General features: G+C 43.3%; 1 protein-coding gene across 11 annotated transcripts in view; it reads left to right on the forward strand.

Annotated features, from left to right (window-relative positions):
* Window positions 1–26,407, forward strand: part of pard3ab (par-3 family cell polarity regulator alpha, b) — a 231,816-nt gene that overhangs the window by 132,373 nt on the left and 73,036 nt on the right. For 9 of the 11 annotated variants that reach the window (XR_014597038.1, XM_084007806.1, XM_084007814.1 and 6 more), the window contains 6 exons: window positions 3,722–3,910; window positions 6,229–6,399; window positions 10,221–10,374; window positions 17,840–18,026; window positions 19,065–19,213; window positions 20,170–20,214. Coding sequence is in view for 10 of the 11 variants with exons in the window: in XM_084007806.1 (XP_083863932.1) it covers window positions 3,722–3,910; window positions 6,229–6,399; window positions 10,221–10,374; window positions 17,840–18,026; window positions 19,065–19,213; window positions 20,170–20,214 (895 nt within the window). In the remaining variant the exon portion in view is untranslated. The remainder of the gene's footprint in view (window positions 1–3,721; window positions 3,911–6,228; window positions 6,400–10,220; window positions 10,375–17,839; window positions 18,027–19,064; window positions 19,214–20,169; window positions 20,215–26,407) is intronic. The other 2 variants (XM_084007811.1, XM_084007808.1) reach the window with 1 other exon arrangement.

Here is a 26,407-nt window from a genome sequence, read left to right on the forward strand (position 1 = left end):
GTACCGTTTTTTAAGCATAACTGCAAACTTTACTCAAACATGACTAGATTTCTATGGAAAAATGTACAAATTGACTGTTAATGGTACAGCTATCTGTTGTATACAGCACTTGTTTCATTTGTCATTTGGTAAATGATAATCATAAAACCATATAAACATACATAAATATGCACTTTGTTACATACTTCATTACATACTTGCATACATACATACATTTGTACTTGCATATATACAAAGTTGCATACACGCTTACATACATACTTGCATACATACTTAGTGATGTACTTGCATACTTACAGACATACAACATACATGCATACATACTTGCTTACATAATTAGTTACTTACATACATACTTAGTGACATACTTAGTTACATACTTAGTTGCATACATACATACATACTTACTTACTTGCTTACATAATTAGATACTTACATACTTAGTTACATACTTAGTTGCATACAAACTTACTTTCTTACATAATTAGACACTTACATACATACTTACTTACATGCATACTTAGTTACATACTTAGTTGCATACCTACATACATATATACATACATACATACATAAATACATACATACATACATAATTGCATACTTAGTTGTATACCTACATACATATATACATATATACATACATACATACTTACTTACATACATACTTAGTTACATACCTACATACATACATACATACTTACATAGTTACAAACTTTGTTATATACATACATAATTACATACATTCTTACTTACTTAGTTAGTTTCATACTTGCATACAGACTAACTTGCTGATATACTGACGTAATGTAATGACACACACACACACACACACACTTCCCAGCTCCAACATACTTGACTTCCCTTCCCAGAACCAATAATGGAATAATAAAGCAGTGATATGAAGTTCTAGGAAGATCTACTGTACGCTTATAACTACTGTTCACTTCACACCAACCATCTGTCCGTAAACTACCGACCTACCTACCTGTCTGAGGTGACACCTGTCTCACCACTCTCTCCTCTTTTGAAAAGCAGAACAATTACAGCTTTTCAAGCACATTTTGACGACAAGCAACTGTCAACTGTCTGTCATTCTGCCATGTTAGCTGGTTCTCTAAAAGCACTCTATTGGTCTTTTCTTAACGGTCTTCATTTTTATCTTGAAGACTTGTTGGCTGAGCACAGTTTATTTTTATTAACCTATATGCATTTATAGGCAGCAATATTGAAAATGAGCAACTATATTTACAAGAATTAAAACACTTGTGGAGTCTTAATGGTGTGTTCAACAGTGTGTGGGATTTGTTTAAGTTCAAATCCTGATTTAGATGTCCAAAGGATAGTTTAGCCTTATTAATGGCATTATTCGTGTGCTTCATATCGGCCAACAATGTCTTATTTTTATCCTCCACTTATAGTCTTATCTGCTTTACTGATCAGTTATATTTCTGTGTCATAATTATTCATTTCCCCTTTTCTTATTCTGACCATTTGCAGTTTAAGAGGATTATGTCGTTGTTGGGCACATTTTAATTAGCCTTAAATTAAATTCCAGGCAGATGGAATTGGACTTGAGGTTCCAAAATAATTAAACCCATGTCGTTATTCGGGGTTGTTATTCCTCAGCACTTCCCATAAGCTGCGTCTGATATCACATTGGCTGCTTTGTTTTTTAATTTCATCTCTTCTTATTCCAGGTATCGTTCACTTGTCTTTCTGAAACATGCAGACGCCCTGACAGTGCTCTTCATGCTTGCTTCTCCTTTATCTTCCTCTTCCGTCCTTCCTTCCCTTCCCTTCGTACTCCACACATCCTCGTTTTGCCCTTCTGTTCCTCTTCTCCTTCCCCTCCATCCCTATCTCTCCCTCCTCCGTTCAACCCCGAGCATTTCCATCTCCCTCCCAGCAAACAAAGGGAGCTAATGACATGCTGACACCGAGCCCGATGATTGAATTCATTAGGCGTGCACAATAATTGCCAGGCGTGAGCGTGCACGCACCCATCTTTTCAGAGGACAGCTGTCAAATAACAAGCAAGAGAGAATAGCTTTTTATTGTTGAGCTGGAAGAGAGAGGGGGAAATGAATATAGAGGAAGAGTGAGAGAAGCACCTGTTGTGGAGGGAGGGAGAGGGAGCACTCAGCATGTCAATTAGGCTGCTGTGTTCATGCAGGCTTAGTGGGAAGTTTACTGGCTGTGTGACGCACTCGGCATCACGAGCCAGGTGCATGGCATGTCGAATTTGTTCTGTGGGTAGTGTGACTGCTTCTGTCTCATTCATTATAATAAACTCTTTCTGTTTGAGACCTTTGGACTGACGACATTTCGAGGTTTTAAGTGCTTTCCATCAGGTTTTACTTTGTTAGGGGATTAAATAAGAACTTTTCAACAATATATGCAAAACATATGTGGTTGTAATCATTTTTTTAATGTTAAAATTTCTTCCCCCTAAAACGAGATATGACCAACAATTTCTACCAATACTATCAATCAATTTTCACCTTTTAACGATGAGAGACACACACACTTAGCCAACGCAACGGATAACGGCAAGTGCAGACAAAATGTTAATTACAATGAACTACATTTTTTCAGCCTGTTGTGAACCCAAAACCTCCTTTTTCATGGGCTTGTCCTCCTTCGTCCAACAGCAAGAACTCCATGTCTGCTTGAATCCACGTTTGATCCCCTGGTGGATCACCCCCCCACTTCACAGGCTGATCAGCTGTTTGGCCCCACATACTTTGCCGTTTTTGAAGCGACTGCACCTGTCGCAAAGGGTCTTATTGTACACCGCTCAAATACTCCGTTTCATTGGGGAATACTCACAGTACTGAAGCTAAAGACACTCCAACTTCACTTTAACTGGGACTTTTCACATCAAGACAGTCAGGGTGAAAGTTCAGCATGTGGTAGTCAGGGCCGCCACTGTGCCATTCTGTGTATGGGAATAAAAGGCCAGATTTATAGTGTTTTGGATAAAAGCTTCATATGTGGGAGACGGGGCTGCAGTGGAGCCGCGAGACCTTCTGATGAAAACTAGCTTCAGGCTACGAACCAACACAAACAACACAGACTCTATCTGGTTCATATGTAGATTACTTCTACTTTTCATCTGAAGAATCTGTTTTTTTGTCATCGTGGCTGAAGTTTCCCACTACTGATTCACTAAAACTCTGAAAACTGAAGCCGACACCACATCACATCACATCACAAATGTTGCTCCTCTCGTCCTGAAAGTTTGACATACAGGCTTTAGTATTGATGAACCAGAGCATTGTTCCTCCTTGATCGTAGAAGATCAGTCCACGCATGCGTGTGCTAACTACCTGATCTAGCACTGCTCTGCTTCACACTAATATGATATGTGATGTAGCTAATGAGCTTGCACTCTGATTTACCTCTCTGCTATCTGCCCGGATGCAATTTATATGCAAGAGCTTTTCATTAACCTCGAGTGGCAAAATGAATGTCTTGGGGGTGCTAACCCACAGGAGCAGGGAGGAAGCAGGGCTGACGGGGCTGTTGTCTTATTGCTTCAGGCTGAAATACATGCATGTGTTGTTTCTGCTTTGTGTAATTAAATATGCATGATGGTATACATTAAACAGTGTTAGAAGACTCTGCTTTTGTTGCTGGTTAACGCTGTATTTGATTCTAGTAGCTGTGTTTGGTTGTTAAAGTCTAGAATTTCCCTCCTTGTCCCCCCGTCTCCCAGAAGGCCGAGGAGGACGAGCTGGTCCTGACCCCAGACGGGACCAGAGAGTTCCTGACCTTTGAGATCCCCCTCAGTGACTCGGGATCAGCTGGGTTGGGAGTCAGCGTCAAAGGCAATCGCTCCAAGGAGAACCACGCCGACCTGGGCATCTTCGTCAAATCCATCATTAATGGAGGTGCAGCCTGCAAGGTAGGATAGCGTCTGCTGTAATTAATGGAGGGTGTGAGTGGATTTAGTGTGGCATCGATTCTTCTCAGAAAAATAACAGTTAGCGAGCTGCTATAGGTAGGATGTCAGTTTGTAGTTTATTTAAAGTTTATGTAAAATAGGCATGGGAGGATATGAAAAATTCTAGTCATGATTATTCTGGCTAAAAATAATTTGCGATTCATTATTTTATCCTGATAATCATGAAAATATGCCTAAAATGGCACCAAAATGCACTGGGATAACTTCACATTTGGTCAAAAAACAAATATTTTTTTAAGAAAAACAAATAATTAAATAATCTTAAAAAAGACAATCATTAATCATAAGGTCTCCCTGCATAAATACAGAAGAAGTTAATAAATGTATATTTTTGTATTTTTTAAATCATGCTATATTTTTCACTCGTCTGTTATGATAGTGAGCTAAACAGCTTTTTACAAGAAATCACAATTTTCCCGATAAAGGAAATTCACCACAAACCAACTTATTGTGAGTATATTTATTCTTATGTATTCTAATTGTGTTGCTACTGATTATTTTACCCAAACAAAAACAATCTAAAAACATAAGGGCGATGTATTTGCCTTTTCAACAGAGCATATAGCGAGTGCCACCATGTTCTTTGAACACAGGTGTATATCTAAGGTGGTCACAAGAACAGCAAACGGGCCCCGGTACTGCAGCCATACCTGGACACCCCTGCAGCATTTAGGGTTGCCTTAGGGTGCAGGAATCAGCGTATGCAGATGCTTTAAGGGTTTCAACATTTTACAAATTTCAGGAAGGATGTAACACCTGCTAAAAACATACCGTCTCAATTCTAACATGTTATCTGTGATTACTCCACAGCCACACTTAGCAGATGTCATCACCAGCAGGATTAGATGTTAGTGGTGTTGATCGAAGACAGAATTTTCTGTTTAACCTGATGTACCTCTGTTTGTACAGAGCTGCTGCTCTTAAACCCAACACCCCATCTCACATACACATTTAAAGAGAGCAATAAATATAGTCTGATATCTGCAGACAGTCTGATAGAAAGTGACAGAATAAAAGTGAGATTTGGTGCAACAAGCTGGGTTGATGTGTAAAATCCCTCGATACACTCTTGACAAAGTGAAGTAAAATGACTTCTCGTTTTCCTCCGCAACTATAAAGAAAAGCTTCCTCTTTGATAAAAAATCTCTGAGCACAAAGTGCCCTGTTTTATGTCGCTGTCTGTAGTGCCGCGCTGCATTCAAGTCCACTAGTCCTTCCACGTGATTGTTCTTCATACAAACAAGCGCGTGTTGACAGGAGATAATAGTGGCCTTAAAGGCACACTGTGGGAGATCAGACCAGGACCAGAGCTAGGATCCACTCTGAGTGAGACTGTTAGTCTGATTGGATAGCGTGTATTGTTACGTTGTGCTGTTCAGTAGTACAGCCTCTACTCTTTGGGTTATTTAACCTCATTCACTGCTTGTGGACGCCGGTGTCCTTGGCCGATATTACCGTCTCTCAGAGGCAGAACCAGGCTTGGTTTAGGACCAACTTCCAAGCATGTCATGCTAGCTTGTCGGGAGGAAGATAAATAACCATTGGGTACTCATGAGTATCCTCTTTAGAGACATGCCCTCGTAATGCTCATCCCATACAGTCTGGGCCAAAACAGATGCAGTAAAAATGTGTAATTTCTGACTATTCTAGAAATGGGACATTTGAATATTTCTAAAGTAAAGAATCCAGAAGTCCACATAGTAGCTATTTCACACAGTGAACTTTTGACCTCACTGTATAAAATGACCTGTTGCGACCTTGAGGATAATCCTACAATCACGTAACTGTACAACCACCAGCTAGAGACCTAGAGCACTCAGAGGATCTATGGCTTTATTGCTGTTTTGATAGTAATGGGGTTTCTGAGCAGTTTCCAGATCAGAAATTCTCGCCATCAAATTAATGAAAAAATGCAATTCTTCTTGAAACCTTCAAATGTTTTTGAAACCGTGTTTTCTATGGCGTTCATTGAGGTCTTGGTGTTTTAATGTGGTAATTTGGACAGATTTTTGACCATTTTCATAAATTCTGGGTTGGTCAGAAATGGTTAAATATTGCACCAAATCTCTGTAACAAATGGTATCAACCCAAAAATGACTGCAGCAACTTATGAGAGGTACCAGAGCCTGGTCGTGGCATATTATCGTTCAATCATAATGTTCTCAGCACTTATTCCCTCTAAACATTCAACATTTAAATAGGCACCTAAACAATGTTTATTAAAATAGAAAAACGTGTGATTTGTTGTCCACCAACAGGACGGACGGCTTCGAGTCAACGACCAGCTGATTGCCGTCAATGGAGAGTCGCTATTAGCCAAAACCAACCAGGACGCCATGGAAACGCTACGCAAGTCCATGTCGACGGAAGGAAACAAGCGTGGGACGATCCAGCTCATTGTGGCCAGACGAGTCTCTAAAAGGAACGAGGTGAGGCACTAAATGGGATTATGTCAGTAGAGTTGGGAACATTTTGTCTGATAACGTTATTAAGACCTAGTTAGTTAAAAGCTAGCTAGTTAGTTAAAAGCTAGCTAGCTAGCTAGCTAGTTAAAATGACTAGCTGTGTTAAAATGTTACCAAAAACTGAACCAACGAGTTTTTCCAGGAGATTCCGATATCAATAATCACGTGCTTCTCTTGGAAGATACTGATGAGATCATTTTAATTTAATATTCTTGTAGTTTAAGAAGAGAAGTGTGTGTGTGTGTGTGTGTGTGTGTGTGTGTGTGTGCGTGTGCGTGTGCGTGTATATGCATCCTAACCAATAGGTAAAATTGCAACACCGCTATGCTACTAATGTGAAACACACGTCAAGTTGTATCGCATATTAATGATTTAAACCACCTGCCGCAAACAAAATTGCCAATTATTTTGAATGAGGTCAGCGTGGAAACATCGTAGCAGATGTAAACGTGATGATTCATTCTTTTATTTACTCCGACTGAGCGCATACAACCTTTTTGCAGCAGCAGCCTGCTTCACACTGGAGTTTCACACGTTCACACCTCCGAGCTGCACGTTACAGCTGCAGTGCTGCAGTGTTGACTATCGACCCCAGAACGGCTCCAGTGGAGAAACCTGGGGGGGAATAAAACACCTCGCAAAAGGACTTAGTCATTGAGTAAAGGAAGGAGGTTCACTTAGTGCTCAGCAGTTTCCAGATTGCCGTTTGCTTTCTGTTTTCCGCACGGCTCGAGGGTGTGAGATAATACAGATAGCACATATTTAACTTAATGACATCTGTCTGATGAAACTCTGATTGTCTGTGATCGTATTTAAAAGAAAGTGGTTGTAAAGTTTTCCTGTAGAAACGATAGCGCCGTCTTAAATAAAGACCTTTCTGTGGACGCGGAGTCATTAGCAGCATTTCAATATCACCCTCTCTATGTACAACACAAGCCGAAAGCAAGCCGCTGGGAAATCCCCTCGTGAGCAGCAATGAATGGTTTCATGAAATAAAAGTAAGTAGTCGGGTCATGGTAGTTCAGCAGCCCCTCCCACGCAGCCCTCCTCCCTCGAGGCAGCTGAAGCCAGGGGAAAAAAAGAAACAAAACAAGGCTGCGAAGTGAGCTCCACAACTTTTTTTTTCTTCTCCCCACCTCTGCTTCAATGTCATGTTTTTACATTCTCTGTACACCTTGGCCTGTCGCCTGCTTGAAAGCCGAGGCTGAGTCCGTGTGCAGCGCCGCCGCGCGTCCACGTCCGCGTGCGTGCCGACGCCTCGGGCACCGCCTGGCTTCCTCGCTCTCCTTTTTCCAACCTGGTGTGTCAAAGTTTTGATTTCCCCGCGGCCCGTCTGGTAATTGAAAGCAGAGGCTAAGCCTGGAGGTGTGTTTCCGTGCACACATCTTTGTGTCTGCACGCGCACGTGTGTGTGTGTGTGTGTATCGTCGGTGTTGTGTTCCTTTTCGTGCATCCGGCTTATGCATGTATGCATTTGTTGTGGAGGATCTCACCGTGTGTCCGGTTGCAAACACGCGCCCTGTGTGTACGGGCGGACGGCGGCCGTGTCCAGGCGGGGAGACTTAGCAGACAGAGCGGCGGATGAATAAAATCCGAGCGCTTGGGAGTCTCGTCAATCTCTGCTTCACATGCAGAGCCGGAGGCATGGCCCGAGGCTGCCCGATGTCTGGCTATTTATAAGAAATAGTGTCCAAGACACTCAGAGAGGAGGAAAACAACAATTTAATACACTCCTGCTCAAAGAGGCGGCTCGGAGCTGATTTAGAGTTTATACAAGTTGATAAGTCCCCGCGGCGCAACTATAGATTCTCAATGCCTTATTGCCAGCTGTCCATCACATGTCTGTTAATACCTAATTACTATGGGATGAAAGCTGCGGCTTATTTTGACATATTTTCATACCCGCTGACATATGGCTTCAAATAATCCTATGTTTACTTTCCCCCCCACGTCTCCGTCCCTTGACAGCCGATCTCAAAATCAATCTCAAATGTTGCATGGATCACAAGCGCCACTGCTCCTGTCCCTTCCCTCCGTTCCCATGGAAACACATGTTAACCCTGAGCAGCTGACTTCCTCATCACCGTGGGGACCCGGCTTGGATGGAGACCGTCCCCGGAGCTCCTTGATCAGCCGGAATATGCGATGAGCCGCGGCGTGATTTGTCAACGCGCCCTCAGCTTTGGCGAATCCCCGTCTGCGGTTGCCGAGGCGATTCATCTCGGCCCCGCAGCCGGCCGATTCATTAACCATCTCGTTGAAAGTCGAGAGCAGCCGCACGCCAACAGTCACGGCGCCATATGGCGACCGCAGACATGAGTTTGTATCTGTGGGTGTGGGATTTGTTGTCACCTGTGTGATTAGAAACTCATCAGAAGTTAGAGTCCCTTTTATGTCAGTATGCTAGAAGCCCTACTGTCTTCTACTGGAGCAGTTACAATGCCTTGCTCAAGAACAAGTACATCTACTTTAGCTACCTTCTACTTCTACTCTACATTTCATAAGATGATGTTGTTCTTATACTCAACTATGTTTATTTGAAAGCCATCGTTACCTTACAGAGCATGATTTTCATTTAAAACACATCAATTCATCTTCAGTGAGTTTTATGAGTCCATATTCCCCGGTTCAGACATTAATATATATCAATACACATTTTTTTTCCTTGTGTGATGCTTTATTTGCCGTATCCGAGAACTGTCACACACTTTCAGCTATCTATAATTCATTGTGAGTCAGCATAAACTCCTTCAAAGATTCTTAAAATATCCCAAAACCCCAGAAACGATACAAGGACAGGACTGCAGTGGTAAAAATAAAATCTAATAGTCTGAAATCCACTTAATCCTCGTTAAGCGCACACACGCCAGCCTCCTAATGAACCAACATGATATTCTCCTGTAAACTGGACCTGTTTACATCCGTCTGTTGGTGGTTATTACATTTTAGTAAGCTGAAAGGATCGCCGGGCAACGACCTTCTGCCAAGATGGAGTCCCAGCCTCGCCTACTGATAGCCATTGATCGGGGTAATTTGGCGGCGGTATTGACCCCGGTGTGATACTGTTATCGCTCGTTATGCGATGCCGGCGATGATGGTTATCTTTATGGCAAGAGCTGTCGTCACCTTCGGTAATAAATGCAGAGACCGGAGCAGATCAATATGGTCAACTACCCAATGCACAAACAATGTGGGCCAAGACACACACACACACACACACACACACACACACACACACACACACACACACACACACACACACACACCCTCTCAGGCAGTGGGTGTGCGTTTACGGGTGACGGCGGCCAGCAAATGGTCTATTTGTCCAGCAAACAAGAGAGTGTCATCATGGGCCCCGGGGGAAATGTCAGGATGCTAACAAGCTAACCGCCCCCTGCCGGCAAGCGCTAGCTGGCTAACAGCCTGTGGCTCAACAGCCTATTGGAAATCCATGCTCATTCATCACGGTTATCACACTGCTAGCGTTAGCGTGGATAGCTGCCCTTGTGCCCATTCTGTACTGTTTAGCAAATGGCCAACAAGCTTTGTGTGTAGGTCACGGATGTTTTGGACTTTGCTGTAACCGTGATGACGGTGTGTCGCGTGTACAAATGAGTATTAATCTGAATCTAAGCTGAAGGCCTGTGTGCTCTCAGACAGATATACAGTATGAGTTATCACATCATGAGCATCATCAGCATACAGCCACAGAAGGAATGACGGTATTATTGATGACAGAATAACATGATTGAGTAGAGACCATAATGACTTCCCTCCTCGTTCAGGAGTCACCGGGGAGTCCGCTGGGGGGCAGCCAGCAGACCATGAACACCTCCCTGGACGACCACGAGCGCCGGATCTCCCACTCCTTGTACGGTGGCCTGGAGGGCCTCGATGACAACTTGATGCCGCGGCAAGGCATGATGCCACGCACAATAGGTAAGACCGACACATCTGCTGTCAGGAGTTTCTCCTCCACTTACGGATTATCACGTCTGCTCGCTCGCAGTCTGCTTTGCTTTGTTCCTGTGCCAAGTTCTGGTGCTGAGTTTTAAAGTGAATATCAGTAAAGAGCCTAATCAATAACACTCACACTATAAGGATAATATGGAATAGGACAACTCTGAGGAGAGTACATCTTTTACATCTCTCTGTGAGCGTGTTCCCCAGCCCTGTCCCCGAGCAGATTACCTTCATTTCCACAGATTTTGGATGAACAAAACAAAACATAAAAGAACACTACATAGCTGGGTTTGGCCTTAAACACCCAGCTATGTAGTCATTTCAAGCCAAACCAGCTACATAGTTGGTTTGGCTTGAAATGACTATGAAATTGAACAGTGCAACCAAAGCCCTTCACACAGGACGTGAACAGCATTCTCCCGGGTGGAAGCCCTGAGTTCTTTGACCCCTCCACCACCCCGACCTCCTCCCCATGCCCACTCATTCCAATCTAATGTGTTATACGTCAAGAGCAAACGTAATCCACGACAACATGCCATTCACCCTGCAGTTTAGTGGTGTGGGAATGTCACTTTTTAGGAGACCGGGCTGGTTTTCCTCAGCGGGTTTGTCAACACGGAATATGGGCGAACTGTCATCTGGTCTCGGTTCCTGTCAAGACTCAGCAGCGTTTAATGTCTCGGAAAATGTCAGGGAGAGAGACGGAGACATGGAAAAGGGCCCCTGGACAATTTGTCGTTTCAAAGGCCCCCGCTAGTGATGGACACTTTTATGATGGGTGTTTGTTTTGGGATGGGTGTTAGTTTGCACGTGAATGTAGGCGACCTGATCTGCCATCGCTCAAACCAGCTTTGTGTGTGTGTGTGTGTGTGTGTGTGTGTGTGTGTGTGTGTGTGTGTGTGTGTGTGTGTGTGTGTGTGTGTGTGTGTGTGTGTGTGTGTGTGTGTGTGTGTGTGTGTGTGTGTGTGTGTGTGTGTGTGTGTGTGTGTGTGTGTGTGTGTGCGTGTGTTGAGGCTGTTCTGTTCACCAGATCCGCTCGCCTGTGTTAAATTTGAGGAAGTCCACAATGCATTGCTTTCCTCAAAGCACCCAATTGATCCATGTTTTTTTTGAAGAGACACAAAACACTTTGACCACGTCCTCCGCCGAGTCGTTGCAAGCAAGTCGAGAAAAGAATGAAAACAACGTGCCTTAAATGCAAATGAAGCGGAGGAAGAGCCGGAAGACGTCGTCCGACCTCATCAAGCGATGCGGCGCGTGGAAACGCTGTTTTCCTTTCATGCAAATGGGTTGACACTGACACGGTGTTGTTTGCTCAAACAAACAGAAAGACAGAGTGTGAGTCGTGACTGACAGAGGAAGTGTTAATAGGTGGAGCTCCACAGTGGCGGCGCTCATCCGTGCTCGACAAACAGCCCGGCTCGTAATGAGCGAGCGAGGCCGGGAGTGAAGGCGCGAGGCGAGATGGAGACGCGAGGCGAGATGGAGACGCAGCGGCTGACTGCTCAACGGTGGCGAACGAGATCATTGTCACTGAGCCGACCGGAGCAGCTGACGTCTGCATCTACAGGTCCAGAGCTTTTATCTGTACATGGAAGTCGGTTATTTGAAGTAAAATACATCAAATAAGACTAAATGAATAATATCAACACGGTGCAGCTGGATGCATCCAGACATGCAACAACAGAAGCTGGAGAGTGAACATGAATCACGAATAAAGGCAGCAACAAATCGCGTTGTGCACATATTATATTGTACAGCAACAGTTTTGCCTTTCACAATAAAAGCCCTAGGCGTGTATACTTCCTAACTGTTTACCAGAGGGAGTTAAGCTCAGAGGATTTTGCTTATAGGAAACTCAATTAAATAACTGACAGTAGCTTCGGCAATACAACAATATACATCACAGACTGCCTCTGGTTCAATGACGCCCTGGGAGTCGGTCCTCTGCCTGCACAAATCTATTTGGACCTTTTGTCGAAAATATTCGCATTTTCGTTTTGTCCATTCGTCACAACCTGGTGTGTTCTGGCCTTGAAGTGGAGGAATACATTTACCAGGACAACACAGGAAGAAGGAAATCAAAAAATATACGATAGATTAAACGCAAAGTTGTGATTGGTATTTGTCCCCCTTGAATACGATCACATGCGGCCCAGTAGATGATCATCAACCGTCACGAGGACAGGACGGATTAAAACCAAACTTGACGATGACGTCATCGCGCTGCTGTCGTAGCGTTTCGTGACATCCAACCCTCATCCCATGAGGATTAACAGAAAGCGTGTGTGCCCCTGACTCATCACATGCCAACACCTGCTGCTTTTTCATCCTGTGTTTTCGGCTTCACCGTGAGTCGGCATGGCCGAGCAGTAATGAAGATGTCAGGGAGAGCAGAGCCCTGTTTCTCCTAATATTCCCCCTAACCTCTACAAGACGGGACACCAGATGCAAGAAACCTCTGAGGCTTGGCCTGTGGAGGGATGTGCACTATATAATTACTAACTATCACAGACATGAGACATTTTCCCTGCTTATTAAACACTTAATCAGCCCAGTGGAGTGTTTTTTTTTTCCTTCCCCTGACCACTTAAGGGAAAATTTCAACCCTAGTTTGTCATGTGAAATATTTTTGATCTTCTCCCTCCGTGCGGTTTCCGAGTCATTCCAAGTCAAGTTGGTAATAAAACGTAGAAATGACGGCCGATGCGTCCACGCGCTCGACTTGACCTCGATATCAAAGCAGCCCAGTTTTTTCCGAACATTACTCTGCGGTTTTGTGTCAAAGTGAGATTGGAGGGGTTGGGGGAGGATTACTGCTTCATGTGAAGCGTTGTTTAATTTGCCTCTGTGGGCTAAGCACCGAAGATAAAGGCCTGCAGGCTCGGGGTTTAAGCTGGCCATTCCCCTTCAGGCAGCTTTCTATAGGTGTTTTCCTATTATTAATCACGGATTCATTCTCCAACTAGTTGAGGATTGTGACCGCCTACACACTTACAGGATTCTTGCTCATATGAAGACAGACTCTCCTATGGATTAGTAAAGTGCCAGAAGTTTAAATGAAATGGCGTCAAATGTCATTTTGCGGGTAAAATCAAGTTGATCCGCTTCTGTTCCCAAATTGTTCGTTTATTTATCATCGAAACAACTTTTTTTAACAATATGTTCTCTAATTCACTTCTCTTTCTCAAATTATATTTAGAGAAGAGTTGAAATTAGGAATTATTTTTTAATCTAGAATGAGAAATGTATTGATTTCCTTTAGTTTATCACTGTGGATTCTGAATGTATTGACTTTTTTATTTGTCTACAATTTGAAGGGTAGTTTCACTCAAATTATCCAAACCAACAAAAAAAGTTAAATACAAAATATTCCTGTTTATTATTTTATTGGATCCTATTTCTTCAGAAGAAGTAGATCCAAAGAAATGTATTCATGTCGTGTTCCTGTGGATTACCCAGAGATCTCACTGCTTTGTATTATTTAATTAACTCATTATATTGAGGCAGAAATGTCAGAGACAGAAATCTCCGAACACAATTAAAACCCAAACCGTCTGCATGTCTAGAGTTCACTAGAGTTAGCATGGGATTGTCTTTGCTTTGGCAGATGCTCGTGTTTATAAGGATGGAGCTGCTTCGGCGCCGTTGACGTTTAACTTGTGTGGTCCTGAAACGACTGCGGCGGGAATGCACCAGCTAATTTATTGTTCCCACATGCAGGACTTTTCTTTGTATTAACAAATGTGGCGGTTCGCAAACAGAAACCGCAGTTATGTCATGACAGGTTTAAAGACCGTGGAACGGTCGGGAAAAGCAGACGTCCGGGTTCTCAGCTGTTGCTGCTGCTGCAGAGTGATGCGTGCTCAACTAACCTGCCTTCAATAAGTAAAACTGTGTGTGAGCGCCGTGGGATTTTTCATAGTCGCTTTGAACAAGGCTTTTCTCTCATGTTAAAGGGTGCCGCAAAACATAAATCATGCATTAGGCTTTCTTAGAAGACAACATCATTCCCATTCAGAATCTATCAGCCCGCGTTTTGGCCCGTGCACGCTCTCAGATCACTGGCTGGCTTTCTGCTCTCTGAAGATGCCAGGGATAAGAGAGTGACTTAATTATTCCTTCAGGCCAATAGCATTCAAGGCCCAACACCCAGTGGCAATAACCTCCTTACTAATTATGCAAATAGGCCGAGACAAGACCAAATTGAAAGAGGGGAAAAATAAATTCTTCCTTTCTCCCCGTGTTATTCTCACCTCTCGCTATCTCCATTTTCATCGAGAAAATCTTTTCATCGCCGCCTTCGCTCCCGGCCATTTCCTGTCCCCCCTTTGCCCTCTAGTATTCACTGGTTTGACACACAAAAGCATCTGATAATGGCCTCTCCAGGAGAATCTCCAATGAAATGTCACCTATTGTTCCTCCGCCGCTCAGTCAGGAATTATTACAGCCACTGGGAGAGATAATGTGTGTGTTTTTGGGTTCGGTTCTCAGGTGATGGGTGTGCGCTCCGTCCACATGGCAGTGCTTTTGTTGCTGGCGGAGTGCTGCCCTTGGTTGCTGGCACTAAAACAAAGAAGCTTTTTTTCCCTCCCCTTTTACTAGACTAGTGAGTTGACAGATTCATTGGCTTTCTACTCAGGAGCTGCCAGTTGATTGTACTGCAGTGATTCAAACTGTGACATTGATGGGATTCTCAGTGTCGCGCATTGGACTGCTTAGGGAAATGGGATTAAATGGTGCTGTGTGTGTGTGTTTGTGTGTGTGTGTTTTTATTGTGTGTGTGTGTGGTCAGAGAGAAAGAGAGAGTCACGCTGTGTTCGAGGACTCACTCGGACTCCTGAATTCTCAGCCAATAACAAACACACTCAGCAGGAGGGGCACAAACACACTCTGAACCCACTGTAGGAGTTCAGATGGAGGAGTAAAGGCTCACTGTGAGGGAAGCATTCAGCACACTTACAGCATGCAGATGCATTCATGGACACTTAAAATGTGTGAATGGTTTTCATATGTTACAAAATGACATTATAAGGGGCCGACATCATTTCTAAAAGCAAATTATTTAAACAGCATTTATATAAGAGTGATTCTCCAAGCAGCCAATAATAACTGATCCTACGTGGTTTCCACTGTCATGAACATAATAATTAAAAATATTAAGAATGATTTAAAAAACACATGATTCTTATTTCAATCCTATATTATACAACTGTAGAACTGATAACACTTTAGAATCAACTATTTCGCACAAACATGTCAGCACTTTAATATGCATAAGTGTGCTCCAGTGTGTAAATGTCAAGTAAGAAAATCATTCACAATCTCCCTGGGAAAAAAAGAGTTATTTGTTGAAATAAACACACACACACACACACACACACACACACACACACTAGTTTAAAAGTGCAATTCTACTGTACTACATATCAAGGTTTCCCATTGAGAAAAATACACTTGTGTTGTATTCATAAGGTGAAAAAAACAAACACTTGGTGGCACAAGCCACATTATTATCAGAGTTTTCCAAAACAGGGTTAAAAAAGTACAAAGTGCATGAATGGGTTCTTTGAAAAGGGGATTTTGTAACTTCTTCTTATGTAAGGACACAAACAAAGAACACTGACTGATGACTTTTTAAACTACCTTACACAAACACACACACACTTTCACACCTTTTCTTCCTCTGTTCAGCTCCATTTACATCAGGTCATTCACCCACGCTGCCTGGAAGCAGCAGCACCCAGTAGCACACTGGTCCCCCAGTAGCACACTGGTCCCCTCTGGGAAACAAGAAGCAGGCCTGGCTCGGACCTCCAGGTCTCAAGTCTCTAGTCTTTAAAGCCCCAACATTCTCTAAGGACAAACAAACTTCTCCCTGAACTCAGTATGCAAGACTTTTCTGAAACATTGAAGCTGCCCTTCTTTTGATGCGGAGGACCCCCCCTCCCCCCCATGCTCCCAATTTCAAAATACAGATTAAAGACAAAGTCACGCGCTGCATATCAATGGGACTTTTTAAGCCTTGCTTTTCAGAGGCACAGAAAGGGGACTATTTTATTTTTCCTCCTCAACACAGGGAAGTTTTAATCTTCATTTGTGAGGGCACAGCTTGAATTAATCATAGTGTTTTGACACAAGAACACCATTGTGCCTGCTGCCAAACTTCACTTGGTATATAAGCTGATTAACCAGAAGCACTTTCACTCTGCTTTCAAACTTCAAAATATGTTTATGTTTTGAACGTATTCATTTTGTAAACTTGTTTTCCTGTATTTGGCCCATTAAACGCTTCCTGCCGTTTCATGCTTGATACAGCATTTGCCATTGAGGGTAAAAAGATGGGTTACTGACCAACTTCTAAGTGTTTTCATGCAGACTGTATGATGTTCCTTGTTGTCTTCCTTCAAGCTGAAAACAAGATGTATTGACTTGTCAGACCATTAGTCATATTTTCCCTTATCTTAATCCTGTCTATCAGATCCTTAAGGTTCTGTAATCATTACCTTTGAGGTCGACGTCACATGTCCTCCAAATGATATTTCCAATCACACTTTTATTGCCTCGTTCTCGATCAGCACCATAACAAGCTTGCATGTGTTATAATTTATGCATATGTAGATGCACGTCACGCTTGACAGTGATTGTGGTCTTTGTGCAGAATAATCAGCAGCTGTGGAGGGATTCATCATTGATATCCATATTTATTCTATGCACCATACTTAAAAGTAATAAGAAGCACAGCATTACCTCATGTTAAATATTTTGGAGTATATATTGTTCCCTTTCATGTCGAGAGGCAGGCCGCTCTAATAACAGTGCTTCAAGTACAGAGCTGTAGGCTAGCAGGTGATTAGCTTAGCTTAGCATGATGAGTGAGAATCAGAAACAGCTAGCCTTTGTTCAAAGTGAAACAAGTTACACCTACCAACCTGCACACGGACAAAAATAAATAATACAAAAAAAGTGCTTTTACAGGGTGTTCTGTGTTTTTACTACTTCTTGGTAAAACAGCAGCCGGGAGCAATGACTTCCTGCAGTCTCGTCACCACAGAACACAGAAGTACTGTGGGCAGATGTATAACCATTATTTTCTTTCATAAATAGTTGCACTTTGATGCCATTCCTTCTCAAACCACACATTGAACAATGGACAGAACTAAGCTAGCTGCTCCCCAGCACTTCCAGTCTGGATGATGAGCTAACTGCTACTTAGCGCCAGCTCTGTAGCAACATGCTATCAACGTTCTCACCTAACTAATGACACTAAACATTTCCCAAAGTGTTGAACTATTCCTTAAAATGTTGACAAGCTTATAACAAAGCTTATTTTGTTTTATTTTTAGTAGGACGAATGGGAAGACGAGGATAGACACAGTTGACTGTCTGGGAAGAAATGATTAGACTAGAAGAATTAAAAGAATGTTGTTTCGCCCTCCAGGAAACTATCAGCTCTCGCCGACCGTCAACATGCCGCAGGACGACACGGTGATCATAGAGGACGACGGGCCGCCCCTCCTCCCGCCCCACCTGTCTGACCAGTCGTCGTCCAGTTCCCACGACGACGTGGGCTTCACCGCTGACGTGACGCCGCCGTGGGCCAAAGAGCTGCCCGCTCAGAATGACAGGTGGGCATCGGTTTGAATCCGCCGACCTCCTTCAGCTACAATTAAGAGTCGCACTCCATTTGAACTGTGGCACTATTTGACTCAGCACTCACTTTGCTTAAATTGTGGACAAACCTAGAATTCCCTGCATAGCAAATGTGTTTTTTTTATTTTAAAATTCACCTGCTAAAGGCTAGTCATTAAACAAGGTCAGTGTGCCTCCCATGCTGATGGGAAGGACCCCAGTTCTGACAGCTTTGTTATGTGAGCCCCCCGTTATGTGTTTGTCAGCTGATTCAATGAATGAACAGCAGTTTGTAAGCTAATAAGCTCTATTTTCCCTTCAAACTATAAGAGATCAGAAAACAATGTGTTTGCGTCAGTGATGAGGAATGTGATCTTTCTCATTGTGTCTTTATTTCTGTTCAGGGCCTTGAAGTTGTTTTCTCTTTCCATATTCTCTTTTTAATTTCATCATGTTCTCCCTCATCATTTCCCTTTCTTATTCCGCTCCCCTTCTGTTATCTCGTCTTATCTGTTCCACACTTCCTGCTCTTTTTCTCCGATACAGTTTTGCTTCTTTCCTCTTTGTTGTTCTCACTTTCATCTTTTTTTTTTACTTTCTCAGCCTCTCATTATTTCTCCTTTTTAAAGCTCCGGCTTTCTCCTTTCTTTCCGTTTGACGTTCTCTGACCACTCGCCTCAACCTTTCCTTTCTCTTTATTTTTTCTCCCCAGTGCTTTCTTCCCATCTTCCAACTTTGTTCTTTCTTGCCTCCGTCTCTCATTGCCCCACCGCTTCCTTTTTTCTTGTTTTTACCTTTTTCGGATCTCCTAATTCTTTGCTAGATTTCCCACTTTGTACAGTTGCTGATCTTCAACTCTGTCTCCATGCCACTTCCGTCACTGACGGGGGGTTTTCTCCTCCTCCTCCTCATATTTATTTTTATTTTATGCTATTCTTCATCTGTCCTTGTCCTTGACACACTTTTCACTACATGGGAACAATACATTCAATCTTATCTTATCTCCCTGTTCCAATCTCCAACCCTCCACCCAGCTCCCCGAATCCGGATGAGAATAATCCAGACTCTTTCCAAAGGGAAGGCTTTGGACGTCAGAGCATGTCGGAGAAACGCACCAAGCAGTTTGGAGACGCCTCGCAGCTCGAGATCATCAAGACACGCAAGTCCAAGAGCATGGATCTAGGTACGACTATCCAAATCCACAATGTTGGGTTGTCGGAGAGCAAAACCTTCCCCTGCTTTCAGTCACACAAGCTTAAGATATTATATACTTAAGGAAATTCTGTCCTGTTTGTGATATTTCCATGACAATTCTACAGTTTTTAAGCTATAGTTCAAGGTTAAGCATTCATTCTCCTACTATACATTGTTGGTGCTCAAAATTCCAAATCATATCCACCCAGTGTAAAGCATAAAGAAATCTAAAGTATTCCCCGGGGGATGCTGGGTCCTGCTGGTAAACCCAGGATCACGAAACTTCTAAGCAGAGTGGGAAAAGTCCCTTCTATTTCCCCCAACAAACTTAGAATATAAGATGCGTTGAGTCAACAGCATTAAGGATTTAAGAAGAAGAAAAGGCATTTAAGGCTTTGAGTCATTTGGTGAACTCGCCGCACCTTAAAACCTGGAAAAACTTTCAAAAAGCAAAGCTGATTTCTTGTAACCTTTAGCACGTGTCCCTGCACGCCCCCGTGTTTCAAACAGGCTCCTTATATTTAAATGTATTCCACCCTCTCGCCTCCGCGTGGAAACACACTCTGCATCTCTCGCCCAAAGTCAAGAACTTCACCGTGTTGATTCACCTTGAAATGGCTTCGAACGGTCGCTGATTGCTTTGGCTGCAACAGTCTCCCTGCTCGCACTCTCTATAATCATATCTAATCTTCCCGACCAGATTGCCGCTCTGTGCCGTGTTGATATCACAACAAGTCTGATTGCTATCCTCAAACCCTCTTTTCATCCCCCCCCCCCCCCCCCCCCCTCCACCTCCTTGTCTCGCATGGCATCCGATCCTAATTGAGATGAAGCCGTTTGTGATGTTTGCAGCGCTACCTGGATGTTGCATGTGGAATGTCATTTGCACTAACTGAACCCCAAAATCTTTGTATCCCTTCTGTCCTTCCCCCCTTCCTTTAACAGTAGCCGACGAGATTAACCTCAGTCCTCGTCCCGTCACCAACACAGGTAAGGCACCGACAGGTAGAACAGAGAGCTTACCTTCGCCACCATCACCATCACTGTTTCTTCTCAAGGTGCACATCCGAGGCCTGGGGCTGAGGGGTTTTAGTGGTGTTGGACTTTTACGTCCAATTAAAAGCTTCCCGGACATCTGATTCATTCCGCAAGTTATGCTGTTCTATAGAGAGATACCACATGATATTTTATTATCCAATCACATTGAGGTGAAGGTGTCTCTCATGGCAAATTCTCTATGATAAACATGCCAAAGTTTATTCAGTATTAAAAGGCTTGAATGCAAATTTAAAGGGACATTTTGGATTCTTTTGAAGTGGGGCTGTATGAGATAATTGCTAGTCTACACCAATCAGTTAGTTTGTTTGAATACGAATGCTCTTTAATTAAGAACTATTGTTTGAATCTGAGTGATCAGCCTTTGTTGAATTTCTGAAATTAAACAAAATACCAAAGTCGCCCAATTACACAAACAAACTAACCAATGGAGGCAGCGGTAGACCAACAACTCCTGTGTTCTGCAAGTTTGAAGAACTGTTTTTGTGGAGGGAGTCCTGTGGCATTGAAGGAAGTATAGATGGATACCGAGGTTTCAGTTCCCCATCAGAAAGATCGTCTGGCAGCAAGGTTAAGCAGTGAAAATATTGTAATCATGGCCTGCACTTAAACTGATTATGAAAGTGATCATGTTGCTGCTGCCATCCACAGCGGTGCATCATTTTGCCCCCATGCTGCTACTCCTGTCTGTTTCTCCACATCGGGGGCAAGCCGATTAGCATCTACTGTAGGTAATATAGGTAATTACCTCATGCAACCCCACTTCATATAATCCAAACCATCTGTTTAAATTGCGATGAGTTGCTGAAAGGCTTTTTACTTTGATATACTTGTAGATTTCCTTTGACGGAAACAGTGATGAAATTAACGAGAAAAGTAGTACCAGCTGGAACGAATGAAGACAAACTGTGCAGCAGAGTGAGACAGTAATATGCTGGTGTACCGCTGTGAAAAGATGCTGATTTGACCAAGACAACTAGTAAACATGGAGAAAGCTGAGTTTGCATTAACAGCAAACGGCTTCGACATACAAAACTGAGGAAATTACAAATAAAACCCCGTCTTCACCATAGGCCGATATGAGAATGTACAGCCTGTGCAGATGCTCTGACAAACGTTATTGCTCCTTTGTCAAGTGCTGAGGGTTGCATTTCTGTGAATAAATGCCATTGAGTTAGTCTGCAAAATGTTTAATCCTCGGCCTTCAGTCTGTACCTTTCTAGCTAATCAAAAGTGCACATAAAAACCTCATCATCTCATAAAAACCTGTCCACGTCTTGATGGAGGAAACAGTTTAACTGCTGTACTTCATCAGTTTTTCTGTTCATGTGGTCAAAACCAACTCGCTGTAAAAGGGAACATCACCTAAACGAAGAATCCCAATGTGTTGTTTTCATGGCCTAGCAAAGAGATTCAAGAAAATCAGCTACTCTCTCCCTCAAATCCAGAAATAAGAGTCTCAAACGTGTGTGGAGCTGCTCTGTAGATGATGAATGGGAGACTGATTTAGTCCCTTAGTTTTTATAGCCAATTAAGCTTCATTCTATAGTCGAGTTCTCAGCTCAAACAGAAAATCGACCTTTATACTACCTTAATATCTATAGTTCATCATCTATTGACCTGTTTAACACTTATGCTTATCACATATTTGAGTTTAAGCACTCTAGTTTCTGGATCTGGAAGAGAGTTGTTCATGTTGATTTATATTTTTGGACTGTCCAAAGAAAAATAACATGTATGGATTTTGGGTGTAGTTGCCCTTTAAACCCCTCGGTCCCAGGCCCTTCATATCATCCCAGATCTACTTTAGCAGTCCATGTTTCCTTCCTTTTACTCTTTGTATTCTACGTTATAAACAGCATTGGTGTTGATTATTTTTAGGACATATTCTAAAATCTGGGGGGACATGTGTAGCTGCAGAGGAAGAGGAAGAGGAGGCTTTCATGCTAAGAATTAGAAATGGCTTTGTGGAAGAGATCGATTCATAACTAGCACAGGATGTGACACGAATGGAACAGGAACAATAATGGCAGACATGAAATAGTACATATTGATCTGCAAAGATGACGTTTCCCGAGGTTCCTCCACCGTTCTGCCCCGTCGTGCACGTGTGTTGTGTTCCCCGAGTTTCGCCGTCTCGCTCGCTCTTTGACAAGACAAATTTGTCAGACTGCAGAGCGAAGACTCGCAGTCCTCCGCACAGTTTGAGGTCGCTGCCGAACACGGTTGTGAAAGCAGTCGGGTGACTGCAGATTTGATTTTCTCCCTTTTTGCCTCGATGCGGCTGTAGCACTAATTGTTTTGTGTGTGTGTGTGTGCGTGTGCGTGTGCGTGTGCGTGTGTGTGTGTGCGTGCGTGCGTGTGTGTGTGTGTGTGTGTGTGTGTGTGCATAGAGAAGGACGACAGGGAAAAAAGCTCTCTGTCCTTGGTTAAGGCGGCGAGCTGACAGCGAGTCATCTGTCATTGTCAAGTCCTGTGTATTTTCACTGTCGCCTCGCCTGAATAGAAAGCCGGCCTCTGTTATCGACGCCTTGGACAGGGAGATGTGTAGAGACGGAGAAAGAGGAGAGATGAGCGCTCCAGAGTGTGAGATGGAGGACGTGTCGGTGACTTGTAGGTGTGGCTGTTAACTCTCTAATAAAGTAAGACAAAGTGTGGATCGACAGACGCCTCGTGGACAAAAGCACCGATAGATTCTTTGATTAGTATTTGAATACTTGTTGAATCATCTGAAGGGCGTGTGGGAGGCCATGAGTTGGAGAGGAGGTTGTTTCCAACGTCTGGTCGTGTTGTGATAGCATGACTCGGCAAAGATTGATTCAAATTTCAAAAGGTGTGTCAAATGGTGACAACAGATTAGTCAGCTGTACGGCTGCATAATGTGGACGAGGAAAAGTTAACAATTTAGCTTCATCAAACTGGTGCTAAAGGTTCCATATTCAAGTCACTATGATGAACTTTTAACAGGTTATGAAAGTCAAGCCTGAATCTTACGTTGAAATTCTATAATTATCTCATTACACTGACAGATTATTGGGGGACTGATTCTGATTGTAATTATGTTTTGAAGGTGGACATTAAAGGTTGAGTCGGTGATTCTATTCAGAAACACTTTCTGTTATATTACTTGAAATCCTCGTAACACACTGATAGCATGAATACATTAAATGCTCAGACATCAAACTTTTTTTTTAAATGTCATCTGTGGCCGTGGCAGGACTGTAAAAACCCCGTCCAATCAAAATAGTCGGGCAGGAGTAAATGATTGGACAGCTTTGAACAGGTCTGAACGAAGGGGGCGGGACCTTTTCGGTTTGGTGATGCATTCAAAGTCAACCTTTCTGTTTCCAAATGACCTACTTTGCATTTAAGTGTGAACATTATGAAAGTTTGGATCCAAAATAGTCAATGTCTCTGCAGCTGTAGGCTAATAGATTTCACACTGTTTTCTTCAGTGTTTCACATTGTGGCCCCTGGTGTCACTCCACTGACATTTTAAGAAGTCCACACTCCCCAGTAAGTAGAAATGACCCACGGTTCATTTACCCAAAAGCCAAAACACAGCAGTCCTGCTGAAACCAAAGACCGTGGCAGCTCTTAGACATGGGATAAAGTAGCCCTCCATCGACCTCCGATCAGGGATCATCACAACACGGATGTCTGTTACCATTTTTCCAAGACTTGGCTCAGACTGGAAGGTAATTTAAATAATAGACAGTAAAGATACAAATATCTGGAAGATATTTAATTATGCGTCAAGCTGGTTTTTGATTTCCCAAGCACCCAACGTTTTTTTTTGTGGTTTTTCATGGGAGTGAACTGTAAAGAGATGATAGAGCAGTGAAATGACATGATAGGAGATTTCCTCTGACTGAATCAATAACCCCGCTGTCGGCAGTTCCAGGTGCGTCTGGTGTCGACGCCAATCTGACCTCCCCGTGTTCCAGCTGCAGCGCGGCCGCTCTGTATTTGTTGTCGTAAGCCCGTCGCTGCTTAACTTGCCGGGTTCATGTTTATCAGCACACCGGTGGGAGTGTCACTCTGTCCAAACACACTGACACAGATTACTCAAAAGCTGACTGACTGGTTGCCAGAGTTGAAATAATCCATTTAGCTGTCTTTTTAAAATTTCCGTCACGCTGTTGTGAGCCGTGTTCCCGGACCAATTTAGCGTGTCAAAAAAGATAGGCAAAAAAGTTGAAAAAAATCCAAATCCCACAGCAGACTCTGTGACCGACCGGGCCTGATAGAAGAGAACACCATATTTCAGCAAAAGCACATCAGCAGGTTATGTGGAAGTCGTGCAAAAAAGATTTTTCATGTTTGCGACCAAATGCCGTCCGTCAGCTCTCCGACTGTGTAAATGATCCGCCTCAGAAGTGTGACTGTGTTGAATGACGCCGGGCGAAGCCTTTAAATAAAGTGGGTGTGCAGCGTGAAAAGCCTATCAGCTCTGAGCGAGACGCTAAGGGAACGGGACAGGCTGATGAGAATGAATGGGAGGCCGCCAACCCACTCGCTCGTTCACTCTGCATTTATTCAATTTTCCATTTTTTCCGTTTTTTTAAGCTTGTTTCCAGACATGCTATTTGGGATTTGAATATAGTTTACCCTAATTTAACATTTTGAGAAAGAAATCCAAGTACATAACATAACAACATAATGCAACTAAAATAGGTCCCTGTGTCCCTTTGCCTCTACTGAACATGCAAATCTATAAAAATGGGTCACAAATGTGTCGTTTATTTGTTTTAGGAGCAGACATGTCTGGGCTCTGTAGCTTTTTTGCAAAAGTTGCTCAAACCCAAAAATGTTCTGTCTTTGACATTTATTCTTGCTGTTCTTCCTCCCCCATGACACCACATGTTAATCTGTCAGGCCTTGTGTGCGTTCCGCTGCCTTCTGCTACAGCAGCTCTGCAGGGAAACCACCCGGGAGATTAGGACTCTTCTGTTTGCCTCCATACCTCCTCACCTTATCTCCTTACATGGGTTTGCCAGCGCACATGTTCCCGGCTTGTGAGAGGAGCCTATGGGAACAAAAAGGATGCCTGCACGACTTCAAATAGTACAAATAGTCTCAGCTTAATTAAACTGTCATGTTTCTCCCATTTTGCTGATGGTTATTCAGAGCCGAATATTGTAATGAAATATGTAGTCAGTCAGGAGGAATCACACACACATACACACACACACACACACACACACACACACACACACACAATCGATCGGCATCCTTCTTGGTTTAAATCCGGTGTGCTGTTGTCAGAGTAACGTACTGGTCCTCTAAGGTCTAGACTTGTTCAGGTAGTCCAGGTTCTTCTTTCCTCACTGAACAGCAGGAACACTGAGGCTGTGTTCAGACTGCCGGCCCAAATCTGTTTTTGTGGCATATCCAGATTTTGAAATGTGATTCCAGTCGTATTTTTTAAAGATGCGTCTCTCATGTGCGATTGCTCTGGCTGCTCCAACCTGTCCTGAAGGACACGCCCACTACGTTCTCCGCCCTCGAAATGCTCACAGCTGGGTTAGGTGTGTTTGCCATGTTTATTCTGTGCATCCAGACCTGTGTGCACAATGGCAGCATGCAATCCACCCTTTTAGTTCGCCCTCTTCCTCTGCACCATACTGTGTGAACAAAGAGAAGCCGTGTCTATGAAAGTAACATTTCTGCACAACGGAGCAGGTCTTTCTGTGTTGTAATCGTTAACTAGAAATCTCTTCTGCAATTAAAAGGCTGGAGAGTGCGGCGTGAGAGAGATGTGGTGCCGTGTTGTTGTCGTGATGGTGAACCTTTTCACTGGAAGATCACCTTGAGGGTCATTGTGAGCTCGGCTGGAGAAAATCCCAGAATCCCCCACAGAAATAAGAATTACTCAGCTGTGAAGACTGTGAGGTCATACTTGGACGGCTTTAGTTGCCGGGCATTTGGAATTGGCAGGAAGTGGTTTGTTGTGAAGTCTGTGTCATATTGCTGAGTCAGTTATTTTTCTGCTGAAGAAAGTCTCTCATCCTCTGACTCCATCCTTTTAAGCCATCCTGTTAAGTCATGCTGTAACATAACTCTCATGATCATGTTGCTTCTCTCGCATTACATCATCCTTTATCTATGTTTAACGCGGCCAAGG

The sequence above is a fragment of the Eutrigla gurnardus genome (assembly GCF_963514095.1).
Source record: "Eutrigla gurnardus genome assembly, chromosome: 4".
NCBI lineage: Eukaryota > Metazoa > Chordata > Actinopteri > Perciformes > Triglidae > Eutrigla > Eutrigla gurnardus.